The sequence below is a fragment of the Lagopus leucura genome, unplaced genomic scaffold (genome assembly GCF_019238085.1).
Source record: "Lagopus leucura isolate 7727_CA_CO unplaced genomic scaffold, USGS_WTPT01 Super-Scaffold_100009, whole genome shotgun sequence".
NCBI classification, from domain to species: domain Eukaryota; kingdom Metazoa; phylum Chordata; class Aves; order Galliformes; family Phasianidae; genus Lagopus; species Lagopus leucura.
Window position 1 is genome coordinate 22,847,829 of NW_024962266.1, and position 19,073 is coordinate 22,866,901.

The window sequence follows — 19,073 nt, forward strand, 5'->3', positions numbered from 1 at the left end:
CTCCAGCTTTATGTGCCTCTGCCATTTCCTTTCAAGTGTTACTGCTGCTGTTTCCACACAAAGTGCTTCCAGGCTTGAAGATTCACTGGATTTTCATACTTCAGCTGTGCCTTTCCTGATTCTTTCAGTTATGTAGTTCCTCTGTGGGAGAGCATTTTCTTAATCTTGTAACAAACATCTCCTATAAACTCAGCTCTGCTGTATTTCGTTAAGGCAGAGTTTTCTTTTCTCTGTGCTGGTGATGTTCTGATCCAGCTGGAGCTGGATGAAGTTTGCTCCAGATGAAGCTGGAGCCCAGTGAGTAGTTGGGCTCTACTGTGGCTCTGCTTTTCTTCTCCTCATCCCTCCACTCTCCTACAACAGCACGCTTTCACAAACATAATCTCTGGATGTCTGCCATCTTATAAAAAGCTGAAGGTTTGGTGTACTTGCACCAAATCTGTGTGAAGCGTGATGGGATCACAATATTCAGAAGTCACTGTCACTTCGCTTGAAGCCTGACCTAAATCAAATTAGTCTGCCTTCCATTTCTGTTCCCTCGTTAAGTATTATGTTTGAGTTGCTCTCTGCTCTAAAATTTTAAGATAGCAGTTTCTGGAGTAGAATGCAGGAGAGGAAGGTGCCCTTGCTGTCAGTGATGTACCTTGCTGGGTCTCACTGTTGGGGTACCTTTTCTGTTGCATTTTAGATCATGTAGTTTACCCTTCTTAATTTCACCCTTTGTGTAACACTGAGTAACACGCTTCAAATATATTTCTTCAGTCTTTACACATTTGAAGTATCTTAGGCTTTTGGTTCTCCTTTTAGTCTCCATTAAGCCAAGGGGTAGCATGTTCTTCTAACATTGTACATTCCTAATCTTGTATCTTAAGTCATTTCAAGCCCTAAGTCATGCTTGATTTAAAACCGTGCTGATCATTGACATTTGTCTTCAGTTTGTTGCTCTCCTTCTTGCATCTTCAGTGCATACATTTGTTGTTACAGTTGAAGGTAGCTGCTTGGTTTTTTTTATACACTGCTCTTCCAGCAATGTTGTATTCCCTCTGCATGATGTGACAGCAGCCTATTTTGGCTGTGGAAGGCTTCCTGCCACACATGACACGTTTCTGTCTAATTCAGTGACTCCTTTAATTGCTATTGCAAATTTCTTTCCACATGGCTGCTTCCCACTTTCTGCATTGGTTTGTTTTTCACTTCTCTGCGGTCTGTTTTCGCTGCTTCTTATTGAATATTGTTATAATTTAGCCTGTTATGTTTCTGTATTGTGTTTTCTTGTGTTCAATTTGTCCCTTCTTCAGCATTGAATGTACTGCTTAAGATAGATAAGTCATGGCTGCTTCTTTTCTATTCATGCCTGTCTCCCGAACAGTGGATTTTTGTAGTACAGTCCCAGTTCTGTTCAGGGACAAAGCAGGGAGGAGTGCAGCCTTACTCTTCTCAGAACAGCTGCTAATTCAGGGGCTGTGTGGTTCCTTTAGGGAAGGGGGAAAAGATTGAAAAAGCAAAGTAGGAGATGTCAACTAGGGGAGGGGAGCAGTCCTAATATTTGTTCGGGAATTGAACTGTTTGTCCTGTGTATGACAGGAGCAGTGCTTTCTGAAGACAGACTTGATCACAGCATCCAGCAGTATGTATGTACCCATGCTGAAAATGAATTCTTGCATTTGAAGGAAGCTGATAAAAGCAGCAAAGAAAAATTATATATCACAAGAGAAAGTAGGCAAGATATTCTGCAGCATGTGGAATGTGTGTGTTGTTTACAGGATTCTCCAGCCCAGCACAACACACAAAAGCACTGTGGTCCAATAATAAGGTTACTGTCTTGCAAGGGATGGGGGGAAGGGGGAATACAGCTTTAGTTTCCTGCTCTGATAATGTTATGCCATCCAAGTTCACCCTGGAAATTGCAATGCCTTTCAGTTTTTCTTCCTCCAAAATAAGAATCAAAGTACTTTCTTGAAAGTGCGTTTGCATGGAAAGGTGTGTTGCAGAGATAAAGCACTTCCATGGTATGGGTAATGGGAAGGCTCCAGCCAAGTCAGCAGCATCTGTCTCAAACTGACACTTAAGCTTTGCATGCAGGTTAGTCCATGTCCTCAAGTACAGTAATTACACAGCTGACTTTGTTAGGGCTCTGTATAGCATGCAGGTAAGAGCAAAGTTGTCTTTTGCATGAGATGCAGAACATCTGAAATGCTGGAAGGCTTTAAAAAGACTCTAAAGCACTATATGCAAGAGTAGGCATGTTTTATAGTACTGTTGTGGTCACATTTAAAAAGGAGTGATTGCATGGTTTTGAACATCTTCCTGAAATTTCTGTGAGAGCCTGGTTTTTGGAAGGATCTAGTGGTGCCTGGGTGGTAGTGGGCTCTGCCTAGCACCCTTGATTTCGTGTTGTTCTGTGGATGGGCGTGTAGGGCTACATTCAGAATGGGAAACATTTCAGTGTCTAATTTTGAGGGAAAGAGCTGCTGTCAGTTGGCATTTCACTTCTATAAGAACTGTTATTGCTTCAGCATCTCTGAAAATCAAGGCATTAAATAACGTCTTGTATTAAGGGATTTGTCAAAATTGCAAAGAAGGACAAAATGGATCCTCTTTTAATCTCCTCTGGCATTGCTTGGTGAAACCAAGTTCTCACTTCAGGCAGGTTTTGGCTGAATGACCTTGTTTTCTGCTGTGGGCTCTTGGTTTTTGAGTCTCATTTTTGAGGCGACTATTCTGGGCCAGGTGGCTTTCCTCATTGCAACATTGAGATCAGAGATCACAGATACCTCACTAACAGTAATGATTTGATTGTTTTAGCTACATTTGTAGCATTGGCTTCACATTTTTGGGCCATGTTTTGTGTTTTTTTTCCTTTCCCCTTTTATTCTTAGAGACTTGTTGTCATGGTATCTGGCACTTCCCATTCAGATATTAAAATTGAGTGAGTGGTGTCTGTATGTCTGATTCGTTTTCCCTTTTATCCTCTCCCTGAGGGAGTGCTTTACGTGGGATGCAGCTCGCTGTTGGCAAGGGCTTCCTTTTGGGGATTCTCAGTTATCCAGTGCTGTGCCTGCAGAGTGGGACTGGGGTGGAGAACACCCTTCCACTTGGGCTGGGGGCATTGAGTCCTCAGTGCTGAGATCATATTGGGAGTCCATTGCATAAGCAGTTGCCCACAGAAGATCGTTGTCTCCTGTGCAAACAAGCTCTCATCCAGGTCTCTCTGACATTCCTACCACTGCCTCAGTCCTGGCATTTCCTCCCACCTACAGGGAGAGCTCAGCCTTTGCTGTTTGGGAATCAGGGCTTCGGTGTTTTGAGGGAAGAATTTGCTGAGGGATCTTCTTCCTGAGCAGGGTTTGTGTCAGCATGTATACTTCCACAGGTGTCTTAGCTTGATCTAGCTGCCTTCTGGCTGTGGAGCAGGAGGATTTTTTGCTGAGACTTGGGTTTAATTTTGCTTATCTATTCACTCCAGAAGTTCCAGAGATCGTTTTTGGGGGCATCTGCTAAAAGGGTTTCCCTGTGTGAGGCTAAATCCTGCCTTTCTCCTCTGGTAGGACCTCAGCAGATGCATCTTCCACTGCTATTCGAATCTTGCCAGTAACGGTTTCAACTAAGAGCTAGCAGTGCTCCTAAGTTGTAGGTGTACTGTAGCATCAAACCCATCTGAGGTTCTAGGCTGGGCTATATTTAAACACAGCTAGCTTGTTATTCTTGAGGAGCATCTTTTGAGAAGAGCTAGTAAGGGCATCCATTATACGTTAATTTGACAGAGTTCCCAGACAAAGCTTCCCGCAAAAGTGGAGGAATAAAAAAGCTATTCTCATCTGTCTCTCTCATTTTTTTTTAAGGCTACATATTTTTCCCGTAAGTTTGGCAGTAGTGGAAGTCCTGTTGTGGTGGAAGATGATTTCTCACTCCTAATGGGCAACATTTCTTGAATATATCTTAGTCTGTACAAATATGTAGCATCTGTGTGAGTAGTACAGTGGTACTGTAGGCTAGATGGATTCTGTGAGAGCTGTGCTAAGCACAGAGCATGCTAGCTACCTTTGTAGTTGTTATAGCAAGTTGTGACGGCCTTGGTTTAATTGTTTGGGCTGAGGAGGAATGTGTGCTCGAGCTGCTTCCCTCCCATTTGCCTTCTGTAACTGCAGAGTGCATTGCTGGGGTGAGAGCAGGTTTTCATTCTTGATGAAGTAGTATGGGATGAGTAAAACCAGCGGTGCTATTATAGAAAAGCTTCAGTCCTATGCTCGGATATCATTTTCCTTTAGTCAGAATGTTCTGTACGTATTTCATCTCCTTTTTCTAGGTAAACAGCATTTTGTTGATGTTATAGAAACTTTATACAAAAATAAAAATACAGACAGCTCACTTGACCTTCTTTGTACATTCTGAATGCATCATCTCAGTGGCATTTATGTAACCTTCTCCAAAAGCCTCTACTTCATATGGCTTTTCATACAAGTTGCAGCCGTTCTTTGTCCTTCCAGGAAAGCATTTAAAACACTCCTGAGATGGATTGAAGGCTTACAAGGTTGTGCTCTAAAAGAAGGCTACCAGGAGCAGAACCTTGAGCATCAAATCTCTTCTGAGGCTGTCATTTAGAAGATGGAGAAAACAGTAACTCTTTTATCCAGCAAGCAGAAGTGATGAGCATATTCTCTTGCTACTGTTGATAGTACTTTTGGGAGTGTATCCAATGAATGGGGATTGTTGGTCAGGTCCAAAAGTACACAGGTGGATGTGTCTAAGTCACATGTGGGCAGCTGTTGCCGAGTTCAGCTTTTTCAATAGACACATTCAACCTAGCAGTGCTTTCTTCCCTAAATGTTGGCTGAGGTATAAGTGGTTGAAAATTGGAGCCAGGAGCCTTGGAGAATTTGCAGTAAGCATTGTTCTTTCCTTTGGTCCTAAACCCAGAGTGACTGAAGGCTGTTACAGTCTGACGGCTTCTGCCTGGCTAATGTGAGATGAGCTGTCAGACTTGGCCTAGTTCTGGAGGAAGATATCATGTCACAGAGGCATCGGAACTTGCTGCTGTGCGTGTTATGGCTGTCAGGCGGGCAGCTTTAATTAGGTATTACATTTGGGCAAGAGGCAAAAAAACAACAGCTTAAAGAAGTTAGCATTGTTGCTCTCCTGTTCTCCGCTGTTTTCATGAGTAATTCTTTGTAGTGGAGACCATAGATTTTAATACTTCTCTGTAATCCAGAGAACGGGCATTACTGGGGGGGGTGGCAATCTGTACTTCAGATACTGATGTGTTGTTAAGTTTCACCTTGATCTCGGGCACAGATTGGTCTCTGTTAGCCTTTTGATTGAAAGAGAGTTTCAATCCTGGCTCTTTTCATGGTGCTTCTCTACCATCTCCAAGGCACTGGTATTCAACATGAAACGCAGCACCATGCCCAGGTCTGGTGAACGGCAATTAACCATGCAACTAAATTGGATTATAGCAACTATTTTTTTTTCCCTAGTCAAATGTGTGGGTTTTATACTACAAAGAATCATTGTAACCCTATTGGCAGCATTGCAGGCTTGACATGTGGTTGATTATCTCCATATTTCTGAGTCTTTTGCTTCCCTTGCAAATTTGTGCTTGGGAAATAATGCTGAGAGTTGTGGTTTGCAGGGCTGTGATCTTGGGTGTGTGCTGTCTGAAGGTATATAGTCCAAGGCTACTTGGAATGCTTTGGGGAGCTTTAGTTGCTCTGTACCTGAGTTTTGTCATCTTAGTTCATTTCCTCTAATCCTGTCCTTCTGCTGTTTGCAACATTCTGAAGCCAGGAGTTTGTTTTTTTCCACTTGTCAACAAAAATGTTTTAACAGTTCAAGGCCAAGATCTGTTTACGGAGAGAGATGGACAGGAAAGCATCTTTCTGTTGACTTCTTATTCACAACTCCTTGTTTGAAATGTCAACTGATATTTTTTAATTCATCTAATGTGTACCATGTTAATTTTTAGTCAGTTAATAAGCAGTAACAAATCAAGTGCTTTATAGAAGACTGAGTCTATCAATTGACACTACTGATGCTACTAAATTGACATTCTTAAAATTTATAAGTCCAACTTGTAATCCCATCAAGAGGGATGTCAGTTCAGTTTGACAGAATCTATTTTCCATAGAGCTAATTTGATTGACACTGATTATATTACCCTTCACTAATTCTTTATTATTAGAGTCCAGTATCAAATGTTCTGTAAGTTTGCCTTGCTTGGCACTAGGCTGATGGACCTGTAATTACTTGGGTCAACCAGTCCAACCTCTTTCTATTTCAGTGCAGGATTCTTTCCTTCAAGCTCCTGGAATTTGCTTAGTGCTCTAAGAATTACTGAAAATAACGAGTCATTTGCCTCTTATTTTTTGAGGGCTATTCTGTGCAAGTAGCACAGTCACCTCATTTAAACATGAACAATGCTAGGAGCAGCTGCTTTATGTCCACCTGAGTTGCTGGTTGCACTTAATGCTGCTTCTTTAGGTGTATATAACACATCTGCTCTCTGCCCCATTGCTATTAAGATCCACTAATGAGTCAGTGCTAATTTGAAGGTCTCTTTTCACCCTGTAGTTTCGTAGTTCTTTTTTTAAAGAGGGTTATTCTGAACTTTCCTTGCCGGGAGTTTCTTTGGGCTCTTTATTTACCTCAATTTCCGCTGGCATTTCTGTTGTAACTTACATTGCCATCTGTTTCCCCTTTATCTCTTCAAGTACAAATGTGGCATTGGCTCAAGCAGACTACGTCGTAGAGGAAGGCAAGTACAGGCCTTGAAAGCCTTGATATGGCTTTCTTTCTTTCTTTAATAGTTGCAGATTTGAGGGCATGTGGTTGAATGTTCTGAACAGGTTATGTTTATTTTTCCACCTTCATCTGATTTCATTGTGATCTCAGTGGCTTCCAGCTCTGAAATGAAGCCTTCTGAAATAGCGAGTATTTACACTGCAGGCTTGGACTTGGCTTTGTGTTTGGGTTTTTTGACTATTTTAAGGCAGTGAAATCTGGATCACTTCTAGCACTAACTGAACTTATTTGTTACCTCATCACAGGAGGTCTGCTATTTACTTTCTACAAGTTTCACAAGTAATGAAAGAGGAGTGGGAATAGCGCTGCAGAAAGGTGGTGTTTTAGGATTGTTAAGTATCTCTTGCATACCCTACTGAATCACAGCATGCAGTGACCTATTAGATTCCAAATCACAGAAAATATTTACTATTTACGGTGCTGTTCCTGGGAAGTGTAGCATGGGAATGAACTTCAGTGTCTGTGTGGCATCCCACTGAGAGGTCCAGCTGCTTGCCTTGTGGTGCCAGATTGCGTCCTAAGAAATGTTGCCCTTTTAGAGTATGTACAATAGGAATATGTGATGGAGATGGATAAAAGCCTAAGTTCTTACTTCCATATTCCAGAATATGGAGAAGAAATAAAATCCTTTCTTTTCCAGTAACAATTTTTAGTTATTCATTTTTGGAATCTATTTTGTCTGACATAAGGTGTGTTGCTCCTGAGAGTAATTTGAAAATAATATTTTTAGCTGGGTATATCTTTCTTTGTTGCTTCTTAGCTGTAAATGTTTAGCACAGTAAAACTTTATGATGTCTGCCAGCAGTCGTAAAGCTCTGCACAAAATGATTTTGGTTCTGGGTTTATTTTCTTTCCAATTTCTTGCTTTCTGAGAGAGGTGTGTCTGCCTTCATTAAGCAGTGGCATTCAGGAGAGATGTGCTGTATACAGAATACCTGAAAGCACAAAGTAGTCCAAGCAAAAGATCTTTCTGAAGAGGTATGGTCTTAATGGAAAGATTTTTCCCTTCAGCTTCACTGGTGCAAAGTGAAGCATATGGCCTCATGCAGCAGTGGGGATTTGCTAATTGAAGCAACGGTGCTGAGATTCAGACTGTGAAGGGTGTGAGGTTTGGGCTTTTTATCTGAAGTTTTGGGTTTTCTTTAATTACAAGGAACTCGGTGTTCAGAGTGCTGGATAGGCACATCCTAACTTATTTAGAACAGCCATTAAAGCAGTTAGGATACTTAATACGGGTACTTAACACAAAGTCATAATAGATAGCTTATGGATAACTAACTTCCAACTGTCAGTAGTTACACATTCTATGATGTTCAGAAGTGTAAAGATTAAAGGCTTGTCCAGCCTTGTGTTAGCTGCATGTGTCTGAGGATCAGTACGTGAGAGATGGAAGAGCAGGCAGATGGACTTGGGGTACCCAGGCCCTGATCCCTTTTATCTTCTATCAAAACAAGGGTAGCTTCCTAGCGAAGGGCTCCCTTCTCCCTAGGAGTGTATCAAACAAAATGCATTAAGGCACATTCAGATGCACAGGGGATAGGGCTGTATGGAGCATCTTGGGCAGGCAGTAGGAGGAAGGCATAGCAGGAGGAGCTTCTGCTCAGGCAGCCTTCAGTTCATTCTTGGTTAATGCTATGTAAATCAGGTAAGAATATATTTTTTTGCTGGGATTAATTCAGTTCTCCAAGAGGACTGGGTATGTTTTTAGACTTTTGTCTGAAGTTAAATTGATTGGATGAAATTGCTCCCTGAATATATTGTAGTTTAAAACAGCTATTTCTTACCCATACGCCTGCATGTGGGCACTTTAGGAACAAGCTGCAGTTTCCATGGATTTTTAGGTATTCCATAGCGTGGTTAGCAGCTCTTAGTGCTTTGATCAGATTTTGTAAGACAGAAGCACTCCCTATTTGTGGTACAGCGAAGCACTGTATTTTTGGTGGTGTCTGAGAAAAACACAGATGCTTTTTTTGTAGTCCAGGAGACAAAGAAACAAAGCCTTGTGCCGAGGAGGCAGAGTCCGTGCCTGCAGGGTACATCAAGGGCGCTCCGTGTGCGGCTGCTTTCTCAGCCGCTGCTTTCTTCCAGTGAGAGGGAGCTGCATTTGTTGCTGTGCTGTTTGGAAACCTTCTGTCAAGCCGAGTCCAAGGGCACTGCTGTCCCCTTTAGGGGGTGTTCACACTCCCCTTTTTTGCTGGCTTTGCTGACATGGGCAGCAATGTGGCCAAGGTGCAGGAGGCGCTGCTTCCTGCTTGGGTTCACGTGGCTTTTGCGGTGAGCTTATCTGTGCCAGTGGGGTCTTAAGTTCGTGTGCCTTAAGGAAAAACACATAGCAATTACTGCGTTTTCTAAATGTGCAAAATAACTTCAGGAGGAGGTGTGAGAGGAAGGAGGGGGAAGCTGTGCTCTTGTACTGCACTCAGATCGATGCTGCAATGTGATACTTGGAACTGGGAAGAGGTGTCTTTGGTAGGGCTTCCATGGCCCCCTGTGGACGCACTGCTCTGTTCCTGTACTGTGTGAATGAGGTTCTCACAGTGCTGCTGGCCCTGCATCGCTGGTGCTGGAGTTCCTAACTGGATTTCCTCTTCCTGCTGCAAACACAAGCAAGGTTTGGCTAGTCAGACAGCAAAAACAGAAGCTGTTGGAATGATTTTGGCTGCTGAAACGGGCTCCTGCCATCCCATGCACAGCAGCAGTTGTACTGTTTTGCTTTTGCTGTCGTCTTATATGCACTGAGGGAAGCTTTAATGCAATCTTCTATCCGAGAGCTGTCCTTTCTCCTCCCATTTCCTGGCTGCTCGCTGAGCAATGAAATGAGATGTAAAGGTGGCTGTCTGCTTCCCAGTCAGCTGCCTAAAGGTTGATCTGAAGACATTGTTTCCTAATTTTTGCATTTCCAAACACCTACAGATTTGTTTATAAATTGTAGCATTTGTGTGTTTATAATTTTGAAGTGGTGGCCTCCTTATTGTTCTGGCAAGTCAACCAATTAGGTTTAATGGGAACTCTTATGTAATTTTGCTGATGTCAAGCCTTGTACCTTTACAGTGACCTCTTGGAGAAGGTGGGACTTGCTTCCTTCTGTTTTGCAAGTAGGATCTTCAGAGCGAGAGCTTCAACAGCAGAAACTGATTAAAAAAAAAAAAATTTGGATGGTAACAAAGTAGTGAAGAATGGCACACAGACCATAGGGAATAGCAGTGGTGAAAGGAACAGTGAAAGTAAATGTTGGTCGTGATATTGAAAGCTGTGTGCTTCCAAAAAAAAAAAAAACCACACTGAATCCTTTTTTCCTTGTTTTTTTTGTTTCAACAGGGCAGAGTTTAGGATATGGATTTGTTAACTACATTGATCCAAAGGATGCAGAGAAAGCCATTAATACTTTAAATGGACTCAGACTCCAGACCAAAACCATAAAGGTAAGACAATACAAAAAGCCTTTTGTTCAATTCAGGAAGAAGATAAAGTAGTTGAAACAGTTTCTGGCAATTTCGCCACTACTTTAATCTGTCATTGCGAGGGGCACTCAGCTAACAAGCTCCTTCTTGGAACAGGGGAAAGATGTGCAGGAGATGAAATCTCTTCTCTAAAATTGCAGCTATTGTTAAGGAGCCTTCTGTTACTCCCTCTCCCTTAAAATGTTGCAGTGAGATCTAAATGTAGAAGAGAACAGCCGCAGTGATGCTGTTACCATAAACAGATGTAAAATACAGGACCGCGTATTTGTAATTAACTCGCACGCTTTCCTTTGTCTTTATGGGAAGCACCTTCACGTGGAATTAGTCTTCAGTGACACTTGTGTCATTAGCAGGTATTGAAGGTACATCTCTCAAGTTAGGATATTTCATTCTCAAAAAAAATCTCCGTTTCCCCATCCTTAGTCTGATTTACTCTTTTAAAAGCTGGAGGGATTAGAGATCCCACTGAAGTCTCTCATTTCACTGTTGTAATAGACCATTAGTTATTCAATGACCTCTTTTAGTGGTCTCACAAGAAAAGCAAATTTCTACAGTCGCGTTGTTTGCTGCCTGGCTGATGAAGCTGTTTCAGAAAGGCTTACAGAAGATTTCTCCATCCCGAGATCTGATAAATAGTGCAGCTTAGGACATATGAATAAAAATCTGAAGGGGACAAAGCAGCAAATGTGATTCAAACTGAAGTAGATTATTTGAGAATGCTGAATTTAGATGTGTTTCTTAACATTCTTTGCTTCGATTGTGCTTAAAGCTAAAAATATTTTAGAATATAAAAATAGAATAATTTTGTTTTGAAAGCATCCATGGAGCATGAACCAGTTTATCTTAGAGAAAGTAGCGTATGGTCAGTACTCCTTTTTCTCTCCAATGGTTGAGGTTTAGGTAGTGTTGTTGTTTAAAGCAAAAGTTTGTTTGTTTTTTTTTAGTTCCTTAGCACCACTGAGGATCATTTTTTTTAGCAAGCTTTCCCTGCTCTGGCTGCTCAGGAGCGGAGGTTCTGAGGGCTTTAAGCATAGCAATTGCATGGGCCTTACTCCTTCCAGACCTTCCTTAGACCAGACAGGTCCATCCCAAAGATATGGATGCAGGCTGTATATCTGAGTGCTTTCCACCTGATTTTGAAAAGTTAAATTGAGAGAAAAACTTACAGGAAAATATATGGCAGAGCAGCAGAATCTCCAGTCTTATCTACCACTGCAGGTGGAAACGTGCACTTGGACTCAGCACTTTCTTCTGCTTACAGTTAAAAGCTGAGCAGTGAGTTGCTCTCCAGATTACTTTTACATTGTCAGGAAAAGTAAAATATTTGGAGAACGGTTACTGTGTATTAAATACTTCATTAAAAACTTAGTGCAGCTTTGATGCCACACTTGATTTAGATCTTTAAAAACTAATCTATATTTTGAACACTATTCAGCTTATCAAAGCTGCTGCATTTCTTAAGTACTGATTTTGTGTTGTATGTTTCTTTTGTGAGCCAGAGCGAAGCTGTTGTATTTGATAACTCCACAGTTACAGAACCACGTAAGCTGAAAAATAACCTCAAAAACTTCTGAAACGATTTTACATTTCTCGTGAATACACTTAATTAAATTGCAGAATTAAAAAGGGAAGGCTTAATGGTTTATCTTTTAGTAATGAAATCTTTGTGCTACGCAGAAACCTACCATGCCAGAACTTCTTACCAAATGTTTTTTCCTTTCTTTTTTTATTCACTTCAGATTTTATCAATACTGATAGTTCATGAGATTGGTGCTTGTTTCATGCTTATTAATAGCTGCAGGACTTCTTTGGAGCTTGTGACACTTTGTTGGACCCCTGAAAGCCATTAAATCTAATAAACAGAGATCAACCTAACCTACATGTACAGGAGCTGTGTAATTCTGTCAGTGGTTTTGGAAGGAACTGTGTAGACTTCAATGTGCTTTTAAATATTAACACCATCAACAACCAAACCAAAGGAGTCTGCTGTTGAAGTAGCCAACCTTTGTACATAGGGACACCAAACCAGCTGCCTCTAGCCCTGTTCTTAATTGTAGCATTGTGTGGCTGCCTCACCTTACCCATGGCTTTTTGTATTTCTAAATTGTATCTTTGCTCATTTAAAAAAAAAAAAATCTTCTTAGATGAAGTCTGCCTCCCTGGCACTGCTGTGGAGAAGGTGGCTTTCCTGTGTTGGTGCAACTGAGCAGTGAGCCATGTTTTCCCCGTGCCCATGCCACCAGCTGTGTCCCTACTGCCTGGAGCAGCAGAGCTGTGCTCAGTGCTGTTATGTTCTGCTCACCTCCAGTGCGTTAAAAAAGTTTCTCAGGTGATATATGGAGAGGGACTTGGTGGCATATAGCTCTGTAGGCTAAAAATAAGTTAAAACACTAAAATAACACTGAATGGGAAAAGTAGTGAGCATGAATTTATGCTGTTCTTCTTGTGAGCAGGGCTCAGCTTTTGTTCTGCAGTGCGGTGCTGCTGGATGGGTTGAGCCCTCGGCCTCAGCCTGTCTGTGGATGCTGGATAGCTGCAGCCTGCGCTAGCATTTCTTCAGCTGTGTTTTGTCGGAGAGCTGCCTGGATAGCAAGCTCACATAAATAAGCTGTGCAAGGCCTTTTAGAGACACGGATCGCTTCCGCACCCCAAGGTCACCTTGGCCCTGCTGGCTGTTGCCTCCCATCTCCTTGCTTCAGCAATCCTATGTCTGTGTGCCTGGGCTGGGTGATAGCTGGCTCCAGGGGGTCACATTTGCGCTTGTATTTTGACCCCATAAGCCTTAATTCCTGTTGACGAGAAGAAAAAAAGCATTTTCAGTAGCTTCCAGTTCTGCATGTGTCCCCAGATCCTGTCCTTTCCACTTCTGTAACATCTCGTGGCAGCTGAATGTTCTCTCTTCCTCCTGATGCGTTGCAAAGCAGCCATGCTGGCTCCGGAGGATCTGGCTTCCAGCAGGATCAGCAGAACAGCCCAGCACAGCCTGCTCTCAGATGTGTGGACTAAAATAACCGAATGAAACGCATTTTGTTATTTCATTGTTAGAATAAATAATCCCTTTTCACTGAAGCAGCTAAAATATTTATGTGCATTTTATTTAAGTCAGTGATGCCCTTTCAAGTCAAAGTCGAGAGGTGACTATTTGCAGAAATCTGTTTGGGAGAAGTGAGCATTGAGGGAAGTGTTACGCGTTCAGTGGTAATAGGTTATACAGGTTGTGATCCTCCTCAGCTGATTGCAGGGCATGTGTTATTTATGCTGTTTCATAGCACCCTCATTTTGTCGGGGGAGAGGAAAAGGGCTTCACTTCATTTTTACAGCTAAAGGTTGGCATAGTTCTACAAAATCTAGAATGAGGGAAGATGCGGCATGTGTTGAAATAAATGTATATTCCAGAAATTGAGTCTATTTTTAGAAATTAAATTTGCCCATCCATAAAAACGTATGAAAGGTCACTGCTGCTGTTGAAGATTGCCTTGCAATTCAGTTGCATCAAATATGAGAAAACAGTGTGTGGTACGTGGGGCAGAGGCTGCTTAAATCCTACATTGCCCTGAAAAAAAACAGGCAGCATCTGAAAGGACACGAAGGAGGTGTTCTGCTATTTACTGATGATTCAGGTGACCTGGTTCATGTTGGGGGATGCTGGAACAAGGGCAGAGTAGAATTCTGAAAGCAGGTTTGAAATAAAAAGATAGCAGCTGACCACCTGAAGTGCGGTCTTATATCCCCTTCTTCCTTTTCTCTGTCGCCTGAGAAATAGATTTGTTTTGTTCTTCTCCCACAGGAGCAGGTAATGTGCTGTGCCAACTGCTGGAGTGGAAAGAACCCTCTGTGAGGGGAGAAGGGAGCTGGGTTCTGTGAGCCTTGAATTCCTTTTGGTTCTATGTCAAAGCTTTGGTGGACTTAACACCAAAGAAGTAGCATCATTCCTCTCTGGTCAGAGGCTGCTTCTGCATCTCGGGTTATTCTCACTTTCAGTTCAGTGAAAAAATAACAAGGGATAGAACTGCTACTATTTTTGTTGTTCATATGTTTACTTCTACTTTAATCTGTTCTGATCGATAGGACAGGGTGGTGGTAGTTGAAAATACAGCAAACAGGTCTGTGGGAGAAAATACTCCTGTATTTTCTGGAAATGAAGTGTTACTACTTGGTTATTGGTTGCTCTGGTGTTTCTTTAAAGGCCAGGTATTTCTGCGGCATTCAGGCTCTGTGCAACTCTCATGGTTGTCTGCCAAGCTGCAGCCCATTCTGTTACTGTAGGATAACCAAAGATCAGCCACCTCTGGTCCCTTCTGTGGAAGGAACAGCTATTGGTGGTGGATCTGAGCGGGGCTGTGAGGATGTCAGGAGCTGAGCATGGGGACAGTGGGGCTGGCTGTGTGTTGTGAAGGTCTGCATGTGCTGTTCCACAGAGCTGCTGCATGTGGTGCACGCCTTCCTTCTCTGGAAACTCAGGTTATGGGATGCGCAGCTGTGGGTTTGAGACATGGCTGCTCTGCGCCTCCTTTGGTCATTAAGGTAATCGCTTATCATGAGCTTCTGCATGTTAGAATCTTTGTAAGAGAAGTGTATGCTGCAACTGCGGCACTTGGATGAAGCCTTGGATGGAAGGATTTTTCGGATCTGGAAAGCTGTGACGGAGTTGAGGTTTTTGCTCCTTAAGGGCTTCTGTCTGCATTCTTGCTTGGACTTCAATGCTGGTTAACAAATCCCTTTGCCTGTAGCGATGATGTGACTCAAAGGACCTTTCAGGGGTGAATTTGAAGGTTCAGATTTGGCTCTGCTGCTTTCAGCAGGCACCAGAGAGTCTTTACCTGTAGTTTTGTGCATCTGCTCTTAATTGAAATGTCTTTCTTAACTGCTTCAGTTTTGCCAATGAGCTCCTTTTCATTCTACAGAGCTGGAGCAATTATTTCTTAGCCCAGCTCTTGAAACAGCCGGAGTGCCTGTAGGTTGTCATCTGTGGATGCTTCCCCTGAAGTGTTGGGATAGACTGTTTCTTACCAGCGATCATGAGTCCAAGCAAAACAGCATTGAATTGCTGTGTGGCAAAGTGCACTGTCACTCCAAAAACCCATTACTGCCATCCTCAGTGCAGGGCTAGGAACTGGAGAGAAAGTAGTGCCTCTGACATGAAGTTATTCCAGATATTAGTTCTTGGGTTGGTTCTGATAAAGTTGATTCTGACTGAGTTTTGACACAGGATTGAGGCATGAGTGAGTGGCTGTGAGGAAACAGTGTCTTCTGGCTGTAATGAGTTGTCTGGCATTATGTAGATCATGGTCAGAACGGGAGATTGTGCTTGTGTCCATGTGTGCTTCTGCTGAAGTGCTTCCAATAAGCATCAGTGTCATAGGAGGCGGTGGGCACAGGACAGGTTTGTCCCCATTTTATGTAGTTGGACCTTGTATGAGAACTAAGTGACTCACCCCAAAATCACAAAGATCCTACATCTGAGAGCTTATCATGCAGGCAAAACAAAGCCTTTCAGAAATGTTTTTGAGGTCACAGCAAAGCTCAGTACTTCTGAAGATGTTACACAGGGCTTCTTGAAGGCTGCCCAGGGTGTCACTTAGCAGTGATGTCCTCTCTGGAGCGGGCAGCAGCCAGGAAGGTCGCTCTGGTTCGTTTCATGAAAACTTTGACAAGTTCAGGATTAGCATTTGAGCTGAAGGAGTCTTTGAAGAGAAACAGCAGTGAAACGGTCAGGAGCTTCATTCTTGAAATGGTGGCTGATAATATCCGGAGCCATGCCTTGGAAGACAAATGGGATGCATTCATGCCTCTAGGTGCCTTTGTGGGCTCTCTGACTCGGAAAGACCAGACTGCATTGATTTACGTGATGGGAAGTCTGGAGGTTAGACATTTTTCAAAAAGTTTTCTGCATTGGGAAATAGTACGGAATCAATAGAGAAAGTAATTGCTTTGACTTGGAGATTCTTCTTTGCTCATGAGCAAAGAGAATGGTTCATTGCTGTGAAAGGTATGAAGCACTGGACCCTATATCTCCCCAGTAGTGTTTGGAGAGAACAGTGCAGCCTAGATTCTTCTGAAGGTAGCTCGTCCTAGAGAGAAGCTCTTACAAGTTGATGCTCACAGACGAGAGTTTTCCTAGCTAGGAAATCTCTGTATATTTTAGAATCTAACATTGGAGGTTGGTAAGCTGTAAAATGAATCAGATGGTATTTTATCTTCCTTGCAGAGGAGCAAAGAATTGTATACAATGTAGTGAAATGCAATATCATGCATGGACATGTGGACAGGCACTTGAGTGCTGAGAAATGCCTGGTTCAGGCAGCAGTTTGGTGTACTTTGGCTCATGCTTGTTTCTTCTGGTGGCTGAGATTTCCATATTCTTTTTTTTTTTTTTCAACGAGCTGTTTTATTATAGAGCATTAACAGAGCTCTGAGCAATGTGATGTAAAAATAAAGAATTAATGCAGCCTTCCTCCTGAGTCCTTCATAGTTCAGTAATAAAATGAGGGCTGATTTCAGCACCCATTTTAACTTGCTTAGTATATGTTGCTTTTGGTCAGATGGAGGGAGGGTTGGGATGGATGTTTTCTTCCTTAGGTAGTTAATAAATGGGAAGACATCCAGTCCTCAGCACTAACTGAATAATAGCTTGAAAGCAGGATGGTGTGGTGTAACCAATCGATTTGTCATTGGCTGACCTCAGAGGGAAGATGAAAAAGATTCAAAAGGAGATAAATAATTGACACTACTGCCTCATGTCCATTCAGCTTGCAACCTTTTCTCCTTGATATTGAAGAGAGCTGAGTTGCTTTTGGCAGCTTCTTTCTTTGGCCCAAGCTCCCTTGCAACCTGAGTGTTTGATTGCAGGAGGAAATAAGAATTAGACCTGAGTGATGATGCATCTTACATGTACGGAGAGAAGATGAATTTCTGAGCATGCAGACTCTTAGCTCTGCGTTTCTGCATAGCCCACAAGAAAAGAGCTGAGCCTTTTTTTTCCTCCATTGAGGTGTGTGTATGTACTTATATATGAAATGTCAGGCACTCCGTGCTCTGGGAAGCAGTGTTTTTGCATATCCCAGTACTTTTCATCTTCCCTGTAATGTGGCGTTTGGTTAATGAATGTGCCAGAGTGAGAAAACCCAAAGGAAACCTCTGGCTGTTTTCCTAGAAACTTTATTAATTTTGCAGAGCTCAGTTTTGAGGAATAGGAAAGGTCCCTACCCCTGCTCTGGAGAGGCTCTTAAGTGTTTTTTAAATTGTTATTCCTGAAGCAGGTTAAGCTGGAGGTGTGTGAACCTTGGCAGTGCCCTCTTAAGGTAAGGTGCTTGCGGGTGCAAAGAGGCTCTGCTTGGCCTCATGTGGTGTGGGCCTGGCTGTGGGCAGGCACCTCTCTGACCTCAGGAGATGGATTCAGCCCCATGCTCTGCACCCGGTGTGGGGCTGATCCTCCAGCCTGCTATCTGGCCATGCTCTGAAACTCGAATGCCCACCCTGGTCCCTGTTCCTTGTGCCTGGCAGCAGGTCTCGGTTCTGGGAGGCTTTGAGCTGGGCCTGCTGGTCTTCTGCGGTCCGTGCCAGATCACACCATGGCCATGCAGCAGTACTTGCCTGAGGGGTGAAGCCACCAAACTAAATGCAGCAAAGCTGATTTCAAGCACCATGTCTAGTGTTTCCCAGCTTGTTAGGCCTGTGTGCTTCCCCTGAGCTTGTCTCAGTTGATGCAAATGTTTTATTTAATCTTTTTTTTCCATCTCTTTCCCTAATTTTTTTCCTCCTCTTTTTAGCCTTCTCTCAAAATGTTAGTTTGAAAAGGTTATGTATAAATGTACGAGTTATAAAGAAGTTGCCAAAAATATTAAAACGAAAGATCTTGAGTTTGTCTGCTATTATGTGCAGAAGATAGTGGAAGCAAATATTAGTCATTCACATCATTTTCTGTGTTGAGTCAACATCTATTTTTAGGTGCGGAGCGCATAAAGACAACTCTTTGACACAAAAAACACATAAAGGCATCCATTTGACATCATTTGTGTTGGGACTGAGGCTGGGGAGGAGAGGAAGACAATCACTGAAAGCATTATATTTGTGACAGGACCCCTCATTTCTTCGAGAAGGCATTTTAAGACATGGTGCAGGAATGTACTGATCTGTTTATATTTAAATCAAGATGAAGTGCAAAATATTCAGGTTTAGATCTGACTCCGTTTCAGATGTGCTGCAAAGTAGTTCTTCATGATCTGTGCTGAATGCTTGCAATTAGGCCTTATCTGGGAAGTGTTCTTGTTCAATTTGCTATGCTAAATGCGTATATCATAACAGTGCAGAGGGCTTTTCATGCACATACTACAATTTATAGATCTGATTACAGTTTATAGATCTGATTTTTCTTTCAGCTCTGAATTTGTGTTTTTTGTAGGCAGAAGAGCAGTTGAAGGATTTGATTTAATAATTTTTTGATGGCATACATGCAGTGCCTCAGCTTGCTTTTCTTGTTTATTTGGTCATAATATTTTACGGTCTGGTTTGGGCTTGCAGCGCAAGGAACTTCTTGTGATAAACTGCAGATATGACAATGAGTGTCGGTATGTAGTTCCCTGAGCAGATGTTCATTTAGTTGAATTTTACCAGCACTTTGCTCTTCATCTGGAGCAGGTTTCGCCAGCTCAGGATGAGAATACAAAGAGCACAAAAGATCATTCTGAAAATAACCTGATCTGCTTCAGATACTTGAAGAAAAGCACCCTAGAACTTGAGGATGCTGTGTGTTCTAAGGTTATTGCACGTTGGATGCAGTACATCATCCATACACCCACAACTCATGGGGGTAAA

General features: G+C 42.5%; 1 protein-coding gene across 5 annotated transcripts in view; it reads left to right on the forward strand.

Moving 5' to 3' along the window:
* ELAVL4 (ELAV like RNA binding protein 4) overlaps positions 1-19,073 on the forward strand; it is a 73,678-nt gene that overhangs the window by 44,567 nt on the left and 10,038 nt on the right. For all 5 annotated transcript variants that reach the window (XM_042873997.1, XM_042873995.1, XM_042873998.1 and 2 more), the window contains exon 3: positions 10,117-10,220. In XM_042873997.1, the coding sequence (XP_042729931.1) occupies positions 10,117-10,220 (104 nt within the window). The remainder of the gene's footprint in view (positions 1-10,116; positions 10,221-19,073) is intronic.